This window comes from Pholcus phalangioides, unplaced genomic scaffold (genome assembly GCF_987345545.1).
Source record: "Pholcus phalangioides strain wild (caught in Gottingen) unplaced genomic scaffold, Ppha-v1.0 ptg000040l_1, whole genome shotgun sequence".
Taxonomy (NCBI): Eukaryota; Metazoa; Arthropoda; class Arachnida; order Araneae; family Pholcidae; genus Pholcus; species Pholcus phalangioides.
The window spans coordinates 5183476-5199419 of NW_028301626.1; the positions used below are offsets into that span (position 1 = coordinate 5183476).

The 15944-nt window shown below is 38.2% G+C and overlaps 1 protein-coding gene across 1 annotated transcript in view; it reads right to left on the reverse strand.

Moving 5' to 3' along the window:
- Positions 1-11779: 11779 nt before the first annotated feature.
- LOC149065311 (cytochrome P450 3A8-like) overlaps positions 11780-15944 on the reverse strand; it is a 35246-nt gene continuing 31081 nt past the window's right edge. The window contains exons 13-14 of the mRNA XM_089254247.1: positions 13941-14097; positions 11780-12214 (exon numbers count right to left, since the gene is read on the reverse strand). Coding sequence (XP_089110373.1) covers positions 12113-12214; positions 13941-14097 — 259 coding nt within the window. The 3' untranslated portion in view covers positions 11780-12112. The remainder of the gene's footprint in view (positions 12215-13940; positions 14098-15944) is intronic.

Sequence of the window (15944 nt, forward strand, 5' to 3'; positions counted from 1 at the left end):
AACTCAAGCCCTGTGTGCCAATAAGGACACGCGTAGCTCTTCTCTGCACCCCTTCAACCAAGTCTATGTCCCTCTGTAGGTATGGTCTCCAAAACCTTACAGCATACTCCAGTCCAGGACGAACTAAGCCTCGAAAAAGCGGAAGAATGACTTTAGGAGAACGCGAAGAGACCTTTTTGAAAATGAGACCAAGCATTCTATTCGATTTTTTGACAACCGCTGAACAATGTTCAGAAAACTTAAGTCGCTCGTCAATGAGAATTCCCAAATCGGTGACTCTAGTTGCATCCGGGATAGTGACACCATTCAACTCGTAAGAGAACCGTGGGTTGTTCGAACCAAAATGAGCGACCATGCACTTATCTACGCTAAACGTCATGCTCCATTCATTTGCCCATGCTGCAATCTTGTTTAAGTTGGTCTGGAGCAACTCCCTATGGCTTTCATTCCCGATTACCCCCATTAGCTTCACATCATCTGCGAATTTGCTAGTAATTCCATCGATACCCTGATCGAGTTTATCGATAAAAAGTGAAAAAAGTATGGGGCCAAGGACACTTCCCTGAGGAACTCCACTTGTGACGTCTGTCCAACCAGAGAATTCCCCGTTCACCATAACTCGTTGCGACCTATCTCTTAACCACGATTCTATCCAATTCAGCAAGTTGCCCCCTATTCCAATCTCGTGTAAACGCTTCAAGAGTTTGCCATGTTGGACCCGATCGAATGCCTTCTGGAAATCAAGGTAAACAACGTCTACATTTTTGCTCTTACCCAAAGCCTTAGTCACGTAATCATAGAAGCAAAGGAGGTTAGTTACACATGACTTCCCCTTCCTGAACCCATGCTGATTATCCGACAATACATTATTCTCGTCTATCCACTTCACAAACTGCCTTTTGATGATAATTTCCAAAATTTTCGAGAGGGAACTCGTCAAACTCACTGGACGATAATTAGACACCACTTCTCTACTACCCTTCTTAAATATCGGAACAACGTTAGCCAGTTTCCAATCTCTCGGGACGATACCCTCAGCAACACTACTCCTGTATATCTGTGCGACTGGCCCCAACAATTCATTAGCACCTTCCCTGAGAACCCTGGAATAGATATCATCTGGTCCTGGTGCTTTGCTTGCACATACATTTCTTAGAAGATTTAGGACCTCCACGTCTTCCACTTGAATATCGTTGAGCGTTTTATTACCCCATGCAACACCCGTATATCGAATATCATTATCTCCATTAAAAACCGACGCGAAAAAGTCATTGAAAGCACTACACATGCCTACATTGCTCTCTACTTTTGAGCCTCCTATCGAGAGGGGGCCAACTGTCCCCTTACATCCATTATTGACGTATCGAAAAAATGATTTTGGGTCAGAGCCAATGTTATCTGCCAACCTAGATTCAACTTGCTTTTTACTATCCCTTATCGCTTTCTTCAACAGTCTTCTTTTATCAGTAAACAATGATAGGTCACCTCGTCCACTTTTATACTCCCTGAATGCTCTTTTCTTTTCAAGATAAAGGTTCCGCACGTTATCCGTGAACCATAGAGGGTGTGATGTACAAACACGCTTTTTTCGAACAAAGGGTATGACGTCGTGCAAAACAGAGGACAGCTTCGTACTAAATTCTTCCCATTGACTTACCACCCCTACTGATTCCAACCGGTCTTTGAAAACTTCCGCTAACCTTCTTCGCAAAACATCAAAGTTAGTTCTCCGAAAACAAGGAACCAGTCTTTTGTTATCAACCTTACCCGAGGAAAAGTTACAGAGAAATCTGACGATACGATGATCACTGGAAGAAAACTCTTCCCCCACCGAAACATGTTCAACTAGATCCTCAGAACTAGTAAGAACTAAATCCAAAATAGCAGTACCCCTAGTGGCTTCTGATACATGCTGATACAAAAAATTTTCGAGCACCAACTTAAGAAAGTCTCTTTCATACTGATTTCCAGATGAAAGGTTCTCCCAATCAATACCCGGGTAATTGAAATCCCCTAGTATGAGAACCCTCTTTCGCTTACACATGTAGGAAATTTCATCATGCATTTTGGCGATATAGTTTTGATCCCTATTCGGTGGATTGTAACAAACCCCAACAATAAGCTTATGACGTCTTTTGTTCTCAAGTTCAACCCATATGGTTTCAATATCACTTCTCTGCACGTTACACTCTCTAGCCTTCAAACATGATTTCACGTATATCAACACTCCACCCCCTTTCCTATCAGATCTATTTCTCAAAAAAGTATCGTATCCTGAGATGTGTAAGAAAGATTCATCCCCATCGTTTGCCCAAGATTCTGTAATGGCTATAAGATCCAAGTCCTCCACAACTATCATAGTTTCTAAAAAATCTTTCTTGTTACCCAAGCTCCTGGCATTTATTAACACACATTTTAATTTGCCCGGTGGTTTGTTGTCAATCGAGAAGCCATCCAAGTCAGAGGTGGGTAATTCCCCGTCAGTACTGTTGTGATTATCATTAACTAACCCGCATTCCCGACTACGTGGTCTGGGAGTAAAAAACCTGACCTAAGACTATCGTAAACCTCCCAGACCCCTCTCTTATTTAGATGGATCCCATCCGAACGAAGCCACCTATCGGTAAATGCGGGAAGCTCCAAGAACGTGACCCCAAGTGAGGAGCAAATGTCCTTCAGGCCTATATTGAATTGGTGGATCCTACTCCTATATCCCCTACTACCCCTTGGCAGCACTGGAATCACTGCCACATCTGAACCCCCCTCCCTAGCGGATAATAGTAAATCCCGGTATTCTGACAGAGACTCACTAATATTCGCTCCTACCTGATTTGTTCCCACCCACAGAATCACCCGCAAGGGCAACTTTCGGCGATGAAAAACGTCTCGAACGTTGCCAATCTTCCCCCCAGGAAGACAACAGCGCTCGAAACCCCGAAAATCCCTACACACTCGGTTCCCAAGTTCCCTAACCATAGAATCGCCGATGATTAAACCCCTATCACTATCCCCCTCTACCTCATCCACGACCACCCATTCGCCCTCTAAAATGTCGTTGTTCGTGGAGATTGCTTCTTCATCAACAGGTGGCTCGACGACCAGAGGGTCCGTTATAACCGGACCCTCTAGCACCCTAACTTTTTCCCGTAAAGCTTCGACCTCGTGTTCCAGCCTTTTTCTATCCAAGCACCCTTTACAATTGAAACTATCAGCTACTATACCCCTAGACCAGGGAAACCTCCCGTCGCAAGCTCTACACAACACTAGTCGAGGTCGAGGCATACTAACACTATTGCTAAAGCTAGATAATAATAATAATACTTAACAATACGAAAATGAGAAACGTTAACTGGAAATTAAAATAATGTAAAATACATCACTATGCAAAATATACGTAAGAGATTATACGAAAAAGTTACGTAAAGTAGAATGCTCAGCACTAAATCAAGAAGAATAAAATAAATATGTATATAAAGAATACAACACCCTCTAAAAAAAGTATTAAGCTACGAAGTACAATTTATACTTATTAGAATTAGCTAACTATCTCAAAACACTAACACTACAACAATAGGCCCAAATGGAAGGAAAACAACGTTATTGAGAGTACCCGGGAAAAAGTATACACTGTTTGCTAACACTAACGTCCAAAACCTACGAACTTATATCAAAGAAGCGAGCGAACCTGGCGAAAAAACAACGAAAATGAAATGCGAACGAGAAAAATAAATATAAGTCGATCGAAAATACACAACGAAAATTTAAAAAAAAATGAGAGCAATATAAAAAAAAAAAAACCGCTTATCTCACAATCCAACGTGCGCTAAAAAAAAGAAAATCACCGCAGAATATGACCCAACAATAAACAACACGCTAAGTAAAACTCACGAGAACGAAGAAAAACACAAAATGGCGCACTGGCGTGTCGGTGAGCGGAGCGCGATAATTCGGTGAGCGGAGCGCGATAATATTAACTCAATTAAACTTGATAAACAGTTTGACTGACCATATTTCTTTCTTGATGAGGGGGTCATCTTCATATTTATTATAGTTCAAACTTCAAAATTTTCAATGTAAACCTTTATTTTTTTTACATCTTATCTGATTTATTGCATTGCATTTACACTAAAAATAAAATTTCATCGCTGTAAGTATTAAAATGAGAGAGATACGAGTGAGAATGTGTTTGGGGACGCTCTTAACATTGAGAAATTGAATTTTTGAAGGTTGATTTCAGGGGAAAAACACACACCAAACAAGTTTCGAACGATAAATACTCCATATGCTACGCACGCGAGTGTTTGGATTTAGTGTTGTTAAAAAATAAATAGTTTTTATTTTATGAAGGTGTCAAAAATTTTTTTTATTGCTCTTCATTTTAGTGACTTTATATCCGTGATTGAACCGAATATTTATAGTTTATACCATAATTATTTCAAATTATTCACAATGGATTGTAAAGCAATTGTTTGTGACGACAATTTCATCAATTTAGAAAAAAATATAAGAATTTTCCCTCGAACATTGCACTATTTTACATTATAATTTTGTCTCATTTTGCAATTCCCCAATTTCTAATAATGCTAAAAAAAAATACGGATGAAACGAAATGCCGTGGTTTTAGCAGAATCAACTCCACCAATAGCCCCTACCCTAAACTTGGCGCACACTAAGATGATTTACGCTATTGGGGGAACCGTTATTTATTGATTATTCTCCATAAATATTAACATCAATCTAATTGTATGGTATTAATTTGTGAGTTCTTTGCACGTTATTATATTTATCATTTCAGCTCATGAATGTTGTCTAAGGAATGAAACGAATTTCTGAAATAGTGAAAAAATTTCAAAATATCGTTGTTTATTTGTTTACTCGAATACTCAAAAAAAAAAAAATGTTTGAAGACTTATTTATCGTATCACCGTACACTTAAAACAATAATTGCCAATTTCAGAAAAGTTATGAGCTTCATATGTAACCATTTTCGCATAATATGTCATGAGGAATTTTTCAATAAGTTTCAAATTTATATCTAGTATATGGTCCCTAAAAGTGGTCATTTTCATATAATCGCTAATATCTTTCGAGGTCAGATCGGAATGAAAATTGATTCTGTTGAGTTTCCGACTATGCTGATTCGAATGAAGTAAAAATTAATGTAATCTTGTATTCTTTTCTTTCTTTCTTTCATCCGAGCACAACTCGGGTCTATCACCATCTATGGGCGATTTACTACCTTTGATTTTTCAGTGCCGCCATCTATATTTCAGAAGTGAAGTATGCTTCTATTCATAAATTTTTGAAATTTGTTTTATATATATAATGATTCATAACTTATATTTAAAAAAATCCAAATTCAAAATGAGTAATAAAATTATGTTTGGTCCGTTAGAATCTATTATTTGAAATAAAAAGTAATGAGATACTTATATAAGTATATGAATTTATAATTCACTAACCATTCGTTGAATATTAATGAATTTCGGCATTTCATGAGATACCAAATGTGGTTACCATTGAACTTTCGAAAGTTGGATCTAGTTTTAAAACCTACATGTGTCCCCCTTAAAAAAAATGAACTTAATACACTTATGGAAGATCTTTGAACGAAGAAGAGAATGCTACCTTTCTTTTTTTTTAAAAATAAATAGAACCCAAGATATCGCCATCGTTCGGTTAAAAGTTGTACGTACTGTACATAACTCAGGGTCTTTTTAGGTCTCATTGCAGGGTAACCGACTTTTTCATATTTTTACTTATTTGTTTTGTACAGTCTGGTACTTTTGTTAATATATTTATGCGAGTATTCGTTTTTATAGTGGTTATATTATGTTATATCATTATTAATCGTTGATTAATTATGATATAATGAAAGCAAAACCATTAATTGATAATTAATCAATTAATTAACGGTAATTATAGATTACACTAAATCAAACGGAGATCATGTAACGATCGATTATCGTTTTCCTATTCGTCAATTATTTAGCACATAATAAAAGCGAAACAGTTAATTAACATTTCACGATTAATTAACGATGTCTCACGGGGATGGCGGTCATAAAGATAATCATTATATTAAGAGCTGTGGCCTCCCTACGGTCGCGGTTTGCGGACCCCCCCCCCCCCCGTAGACTGCGGGGTGGTACGAAATTTGGTTCGATAGTAATAGACAGGGGTAATACAGTGATACGGTACAGTAAAACATACACACAGTTTCAGTTCAACTACCACCTGAAAGCGAGTAAAATGGCAATAAATTGCCCGACCCAATGACCTTAGACCGGAGTTGCGTTCTGTGTAAAAATACCTATAGTATATACCAATGTATTTAATTTTGTTCAATATTGGAAACCTCTCGCACAAAATCGATTTAATGTACAATATAGCTTCCGAAATAATTAACGATACTGCAGAAGTTAGACGTCTGAACCTCATACGATTCAGTGCGATTCTAGAGCGTATCGAAAAATAGTTATTGTGTATAGGGGTAGGGGCGTGATTGTCATTTGAATCTGGTGAGGGAATTTCCGTTATAATGGTAAATTCATATATGCTGGAACCTAGGGGGGCTGCGGCCATTTGAGTCACCACTCCCCCTCCCAAATAAAATTTGTAAGGGGGGCTGAGCCTTCCCAATAATTACTGAAATAATAATGCAATGCACCCTATCTCTCCTGTGTACGCGCTTGAGTCCCGTATACACGGGACGACCAGCGACTCTCAGCCTCCCCCTCCTCCTGCTCCTCCTCCCCAATGTTTTCTTCATGACAACGCCTCTGGGAGAATTGATGTATTTCATTTATGCATTATTTTTGGACTTTATAAGATATGAAGAAATAACTGAAAAAAAAGAGATGAAAAATGAATAAATTATATTATGTCATATTTTTCCGAATTTTAGGATCACATTTTCACGATTTTTAGGTCAAAAATCGTAGCCCTATTCATAATATACCGCCTTTATCAAAATACAGCATCGTTTTCATCATATATACAGTACTATCATCAGCATTCTATTTGTTTTTGTTTGAACATTTGCGTTTCCTTGAATTTTTCCATTACAAAAGAATTCCTTTCAAAACACGGTGCGTCCATTTTTATGATACATTTCTGTTTCGACAATGGTTACCAGTTTCGAAAACTGAGAAAGGAGGACGCCTGAGCATGCACCCTTAGTGACGTCACTTATTCCAATTTTAACAATAGATGGCGCCACTATTCCTACCAATAAAACTCGATAGAAAAACTGGCCACAACAGTAATTTTTCCCACCTCTAAATCAGGAACTGCCAAAAGCGGAGACAAAAAAGTTCTGGGAATTTCAACGGCTATTGGTGATTGCGTGTTCGGGGTGGGGGGGGAAGGACTCCACAAAAATACTCATATCAATGAAGAAATATGTGTTGGAAAGTTGAAAAAAAAATTTCCCCAGAAAAAAAGAAAAATAATTTCAGAAACCTGAAAAGGGGGACAAAAGGACAAATTTTCCAAAACGTAGGAGGACGGTTGTAACTAGGCTGACCATATTTCCTCGAGAGAAATACGGGACATCGGGATTCCAAATACGGGAAAATACGGGACATCGCCAATTATCACCAAATACAATGCCAAAACCAAACAAAGTTGCCAAATATTGTTGAAATTACGGAAAACTCACAATGGCGGGAAATGATGCATTACTGCAAATTGCAGTGGATTAAAATGTATTCCACGAAAAAAAAAAAAGTTTACCAAAGCAAATGTGGGAGATTAATATCCCATATATAGTTGTAACTATCATAAAATAATTTATGAGTTGAAAAATAATCTCAATCTTCGACTTCAGTAAAGAATAAAAATTCAGGTAGGTGTCGTGTGAAATACGGGAAAAACCGGGACACTTTTGCCAAAAAGTCGGGACGGCCAAAAAAAGAGAAAATACCGGGACTGTCCCGGGAAATACGGGACGTATGGTCACCCTAGTGTAACCCTAGTTTCGACAGATGTTTGGATGCTGTCATCTAGTGACAATGTTAACAACTAGAAGCTGCATTATATATTATGCATATTGAATTGTAGGGGATAGATGGCAGCAGGTGACATATAAAGTTGTAGTTTTTAAGCTGGGGTTTTTTTAGGAATAGGTTTGTTGCGCAGCGTGAACCGAATTAGACCATTTCGCGCCAGCAGAAACGTGTTACATAATTAAGCTACGCGTTTGTGTTTTCCTAGCGTGGCGCATCAGATCAGGCAGCGCCGTCTTAAGGCATGGGCACGGCCCGGGGGGCTTCAAGAGAAAAGGGGGCCTCACAAAAATGGGATCTGGTTGAGATTTTCGAAAATTTGCCTGGTAGGGCCTCAGAAAAATCATTTAGTGCGGGAAAGTTGCATCGTTTAATAAAAAGAAAAACGACGAACAAATTTTAAAATCGGTTGATATCTTCCGGTCGCGCATCGGACTTTGGAAGTTTATGGAAATTGACGAAATCGAACATTTTTCTGAAATTTTTTAACATTAGATAAAGTTCTATGATACACACGCAAAAGATTGTTACGCCTATTTTATGGTTCAATAAAGTAAAATAAATTAAAACATAATTAATATTTCAATGTTTATTGGTCGCGCAACGTGTTCGAAAAATGGGAATTAACCAAATTTTTTCAGGTTTCATTGTGCAGCTTTTCTTCCGTTTTGTCAGAACAAACCACCCAGAATTCATCACCAGGAGTTGGTTTGCACGTCGAGTTCCACCCACACGCAACCCAATCAAACATCCAAGCTAGGCGTGTGTTATTCACATTGTATTTGAAAAATAGTTACTACAAAAAAATTCGGTGGTTTACAGTTTCTTCTACTTTTTCTTTTTCAAGTGCACACGTTTAAAGTCTGCCTTTTGGAAGAAATAAAGCCTGACTGATTTTGATAATAGCTTAGATCTGTGACGTAGCTATCTCTATCTCCATGTCACATCCTTTAGTTGATGCCTCTGTAACAATTTAAGCATATCCCTCAACTGTCCGAGTCTGACTAGAGCACGTGTGAACTGCAAGTGGAAAGACCACTACAGTGGATCGTGTATCTACTCCATTTCTCAACGAAATTCCTCTCCGTCATATTTTTCCTCATATAGATGGTGCAATGAATTAATGAACGTCAGGACTCTGCCACCGGAATTTTCCTGCTGCCGAGATCTCTTCCAGCCCAGCTTCATTATTGAGTCTGGAACAAAGTATGTGCACCTGACAATCTGAGCCGTATGTAGTGTGGTGCGGGAATGTTTAGTGCTATCAACTAAATTTGGAATTGTGAGTGAAGTGAACTGATTGAATATTTGTACCGTTGTAGGCCTGTTGCTCTCTATGGCAAGATTTTTTGACAGGGGAATCGGCTGGCATTCGCGCCTCGGAGTCGGGAACCACAGATATAGATGGTGCATCCACACACACAGTGCCAGAATCTTTTTCTGGGTCCACTAGATAACAGCTTACTGGATGTGGAAGCTCTCTGTGTTGGAGTATGAATCTGTAGATTGTTGGTTTCTAGAAGTAGACAGAAAGATGCTGAGAAAAGACCAGCAGAGAGTACTGTATTTATTAGACACATCCAAAACAATAAAACCAGGACATTTTCCAGGGGATTTGTCAATTCGAGGTCCTGCTCGTCGTCTGTCACATTCTAGATGGCTAAATGCGGCCAATAGAGTGCTAAGGTTGTAGGACTTAAGTTAGCCAAATCCTTTTGCGAACCAGAAGTTCTCTTCATCTTGAAATCGTACGTGCCTGTGTGGTTTCACATCAAAAAGAACAAGTATTTCAATGACGCGCTAAACATGTTTTTCCAGCAGTTCAAAAATTGTGGTATTTATTTGATGAGAGAGAGACTTAAAGTTGTTAATCCAGTAGTTGAACCCAATGCGTTATTTGGACACCCTGATAATTTACTGTTGGCTATGATTGTTGATGAAATTCGGGAGAGAACTTGGATATAGAAGAACTTTAAAGTACCGTCTGGCTATAAAAAAAATTTAAAGTACCAGGTTAAGTAAATTTGTTTCGAACTGACTAATTTTTTTTAGTTTCTCTTTAATTAGAACTAAAATGACTTACCAAATAATTTACATGATAACTATTTGTTAATGACATCACATTTAAGTTTTTATTTTAATTTATGATAATTTTCCTTTTATTCTACTTTTCACAATGTCGGATACAAAGGGTTAAAGCAAGACAATCCGTCTCTAAAGGAAAAACCATTGGATACTTCGTGATACGAAAGAAAAACTTTAAAGCTACCGAATACACTGGAATTAACCGGAATACTTGCTTGTTGTATCCTTCCCCCCAATGCTACGGGAAGTATGTGATGATGATATATCATTCATCAATTCCGACATCAGAGGCATCGAAAAGCTTTACCGACGGACTCAAACAGTCGAGAGATGTATCAGACTTGTTACCGAGGCCTGAACTAAAGTACAGTATATAGACATGTGAAGCTTAAGTGGTACATCAGATCTACGCTATTATCAAGATCAGTTTTATGAATGATTTCTCCCAAAAGTCATATTTTGAACATGTTAATTTTGATGACTAGCTTTGATATATAATGCAAATTATACGCACACGCCTATTTCGGATGATGGTTGATTGGGTTGCGTGTGGGTGAAACTGGACATGCAACCACCTACTTGTAATGAATTCTGGGCCGTTTTGTTCTAACAAAACGGGCGAAGAGCTGCACAACGAAACTTGCAAAAATTTGGTGAATTCCTGTTTTTCGAACACGTTGCGCGACCAATGAACATTGAAATATTAATGATGTTGTAATTTATTTTACTTTATTGGACCATAAAATGAGCATAAAAAAAAAATAGCGTGCCGATCCTAGAATTTCAAGTAATATTAAAAAATTTCAGAAAAATGTTCAATTTCGTCACTTTCCATAAACTTCAAGTCCGATGCGCGACAACCGATATCAACCGATTTTAAAATTTTCTACGTCGTTTTTCTTCTTATTAAAGGAGGCAACTTTTCCGCACTATAGCGATTTCAAAATAAAAATTTCATTTTTTTCGAACCACCCTATTGAACATATCTGGGATGCCTTGCAACGTGCTGTTCAGAAGAGATCTCCACTCCCTCTTATTCCTACGGATTTATGGACAGCCCTGCAGGATTCATGGTGTCAATTACCTCCAGCACTACTTCAGACATTAGTCGAGTCCATGCCACGTCGTGTTGCGGCACTTCTGCGGGCTCGCGGGGGCCCTACACGATATTAGGCAGGTGAACCAGTTTTTTTGGCTCTTCAGTGTATTTGCATTGTTCCCTTCTGAACCTAACAAAAGAAATTCCATGTTTCTAAACGCAATGTTCACTGAGATAGTTGGATTTCAAAAATTGGAGTAAAGTTGGGAAATGACAGCATGAACGGACAACGCTTCTTTTCGCCATTTATGCTGTTGTTTTCAAACTTTTTTTCTGTGTTTTCGAATTCAAATATTTCATCAAAAATATTGCGGTGAAAAACATTTTTTTTTCTTTTTGGGCTCAATAGAGAGACAGGGCAACAACTTTCTAAATGGAAGTTAGAGGCTAGGGGGTATGAAAATTTAGATTTTTCATTTTATGAAACAGTGTATTTTCACGTTGCGTGGTGATTTCTGAACATATTTCGTGCATTTTCTTAAACTAAAACCGCACCCCTGTACGACGGTCGGTTGACGAGATAAAGACCGAATCAGGACATACATGTCACTTTTTGTATATTCAATTACAGTAATGTATGTGTTACTTAGAGGTTGTTTTCTGTTCAGAAATCGTATCATGTCGAAATGAAATATCATCAAAATTGACTTAAAAACAAGAAAGATCACATAAAAGATAAACTATTGTTTTTCCTCAGAAATATATAAATTATTTTATTACATTGAAACTCTTACGCCATTAGTTTTGAAATATTCGCGATGATTTCTGCAGGTTTTGTTTATGAATACAAAGCAGAACAAGTAGATTTCAACACAATCGAATGCAAACACACAAAAGAAAGGGAAAAAAAGCAATATTAATTCAGTAATTGTTCACATCCAGTGACATCACAATCTCTTTGAGATTAGCTCCTGAGTTTTTATTGTGAGACATCGATTGAATTCTCCCTCTTTTGGAGTTTGAGGTAAACACCGTAATTGGGACTGATTGTCCTTATCCGTAGAGTTGTTCGAAGTTCACCCTGAAAGGAAAAAAAACACGAATTTCACACGTTATATCATTTGCATTTATTTTTCGCATGAAAATGAAGTATTAAATCACAGTAAAATTCCGTTGTTACGAGGACAGCTTATAACATAATGGGAAGTTCCCTATAACGAGTGATTGGCAAGTGATTGTCAAATAGCTAATGTCAAAGATACAAAAATATTCGGCTATAGCGAATCACGATAAACAACAAAAGCATAGCACTGACTTAAAGTAAATGACAAAAACAAACTAAAATCGATCGCATTTTAAATAGCGGGAAGATGTCGGAGAGCACGTACGACCTAAAGTGTACAGCGATACAAAAATTAAGACTTAATTGTTCAGTTGGGGGACTAACTCGATTCGATAACACGAAATTCTATGGAAAAAATATCTTACAGCATGAATTGCTGTGAGACCAAACATCAGTCTCATGTCTACAGTTCTGCTCATTGGTTAATTTTAGTGCGAAACGTCATTAAAAAAACCGTTAAATGTGGATTAAGTAGCAATTTTCGACAATTTCATAACCTGCCAGAACAAAAAAATGGAAATTTGCTTATAACGAGAAGTCTATTATAACGACGATTTTCCTCGTGATTGTGGGCTGTCGTAAAAGACTTTTGCTGTAATTTTAAAATGCCAATTTGCAGAAAAACCACACTGTGTGCTGAGTAATGTGATATCATTGCCTCCAAAAGTTAATTTCAGTCGATTCATGTTTCATATGCCCATTGATTTGTCAACAAAACGTGAAATTGAGCGGACGTGTAATGAACGGGGCTTCTCTTTTTCTACTGTTGTCGTAGTGCGAGTCTACGAGACTTTTTTCCCTTCAAAAAACGAAGAGTTAAACTGACCAACAGATGGCGCCGCAATTGTGTCAGTTGTTTGTACAGAATTAAGGGGGGGTGGGGCGAAACGGTAGTAGTAAATTGCTGTGATGGCAATAGATTACTTCACCATATACCGGCCCCATCGCTGTAAGCAATTTACTGCAATTCACGAATTGGTAATGAAGAAGCCATCTATCGTACCCAAAGCTCGTTAGCGGAAAATATCTTGTTATCTATACTCTTTCCCCGGTTCGAACCTGGGATCAGACGAACCTTACTTAACGGTGGTAGACGAGCATTTGGCCATCACGCGACTCAGGCAATGACAATAGACTGGAGTTTTGCTCGATTTAGAAGTTTGTGAACTTGTCTAAACAACGTAAGGCAGCAGCTTCAAGCGCTACCTGTTAATGAAGAGGCTAATCATTCTCCATCAATGAAATTTTTCTTTTTATATTATACAAAAGTTCATGATTTTCCATAAAAATTGCATCGTGCAACTTCCTACGCTTTTAAAATTTATGAAATTTCCATGTTGATTTTTCAAAAAGGAAATTATTTATAATATATTTTCAAATTACCAAATTAATTTGTAAAAAGTTGGAGAACGATGTTGTCACTTTTTGATTGACTGTTTACCTATGTTTGGTCAATATTTTACCGTTTTTGAACCTTTGAAATTCTTCCTTGAGAATGAGGCAAATGACGAACTAGATAAAGGTCCCATGCTCAGTACTTCGAGTCAACGGCAACAACATCGATAATAATTACCATAATTTAATGTGTAGGCCTTGATGACCCACAGATATTAATCTAAATTCAAACCCAAGAAAATAAAAAGCAAAAATTGATAAGAAATTCTGTTATAAGAGCTTGACTTACCTTCGCGTTTTGAGGTAGAAATATTCGGAATTTGTGTATCAAATGAGCTAATGCCAACTTGGCTTCCATTTGAGCGAATCGCATGCCAAGGCAGTTTCTCGGTCCAACACCAAAGGGTAGGAACGTTATTCCGTCACTATTTGGCTTAGAGTTGAATCTTGAATAGAGAAAAGAAATTTAGTATTAGAAATATGAAGTATTCAAAGATTTCAACAAAATGAGTATCACAAAATTTAAATTATAATTTAGGAATCAATGTTGAGATGTTTTAACTGACCTACTTGTGTCAGGCCTAGGAACCATGGCGAAAATTAAAGAGATTAGCATATAGACCTATTGATTCTATGGATAGTTTCATTCAGATAAGCCGCGATATCACTATGGTAGTCATTGGGCCTGGTCAGCCCTCCCTAGGGGACAGGAGGATGTGAGAGAGCCGGCCTCCCATTTCAAAAAGTCTCTCCGCAGAGAGGGGTTTTCGAAACATGAAAATTCAAGCATTTACCATCTTCACTTGAAAATATGGACGACAGGTGGCTGCACCAGCTAGAACACGAAACAAGCGCGATTCTCTTAGCATACATACGTTAGATGAGTGTTTCCCAAAGTGGGCGATGGAATGGTCCAGGGGGTGATAGAAGCTACGGATTTTACATAGGATCCTATGGATCCGCTTGAGTTGGGGGCGATGAGGAAAAAAAATTTCTGAGGAAGGCGATAGAACTAAAAGTTTGAAAAACTATGCGTTAGATGGAAGACTCAGAAAACGCATTCCGCATTGTACCTATCCGTTAGAAATTCCGCAGAGGAATATGTGCGAGGTACATGCACGATGAATTAGCAGTGGTATCATTAAGTTTGAAGTGTTATTGTTCGCTACAAACTTACCCTGAGTCAAAAATCCAATATAAAGTCATCAAAAACATTCATGAGAAAAAAAAAATGTTTAAATTTGTTTTGCCCCTGTGTAGAGCATGGAAAACAAAATTCTACTCTGCAACTTTTCTAGAAAAGTTTCTTGCAAATTTTTCTTTAAAGTGCAATAATATGTGCATACGTGTATCAGAATCGTTCAGGTCACTTCGACGCTATTTACATGGCATTGCAAGCACTCGCCTAAAGTACTAAAGGATGTTTAGAGGTGTCGCGAGCGATGCCCGGTTCGTCCATGTCAGAAACTTTCCTCACACAGGGACACCATGGAAACGGCGGCAAGACAACGGGAGAAGATTGCTACCGCCGAGAGTCCCACAGCGAGGTAGTTAGGGGCCATTCAAGTATTATGTGAGCATGAATGTTGAGGGGGTTTCCGATTTGCTGATTTTTTATCACAGGTGGGGGGGGGGGTGTTCGGATGATGCTTACGTTACCAATCACCCTTTATAAAGAACGAGAAAAATCTTTCGCTAGTTTGTGGGCACCTGAGCTAACATTCTCCCTGATGATAAATCCCTTACAGAGTGCTCTAAAATTGTGACACATATCACTCAAGGGATCTCTAAATGTGCCACTGACCGTTTAAGTGTTCTGGAACTGTGTCTCGCGTTACTTAAGTGATATTTGGATGTGCCACAGGCCTACTTCAGTGATCAGAAAATGTGCCACGGGCCACTTAAATGCTCTGGAATTGTGTCACGGATCATTTAAGCGATTAAATGTGTCGCTTAGTTCATTTTTACAAAATTGGTTTTGTGGGGGGGGGGGAGCAAGCCACATCTAATAACCTTCAGGGCCACATTTGATCCGCGTGTTAAGGGTTCATCATACATTATATGGATAGAAAGGTGGGTCACAATGAATTTCTTTGAATTTCTCACTCTTCAAATAGTATTGGCATATATAGGTATTTTCTTTCGAAATTTTAATTTTTTTAAATGTTTTTTTTTTTTCGTCTGTGGGAGAGGAGCACGATCCCCCCCCCATGCCCCTCCTCCCGCGTACGTTTCTGATCCCACCAGTATGTGTTAGGAGGTAGGGGACAGTGCTGACGAAATTTTGCTGATG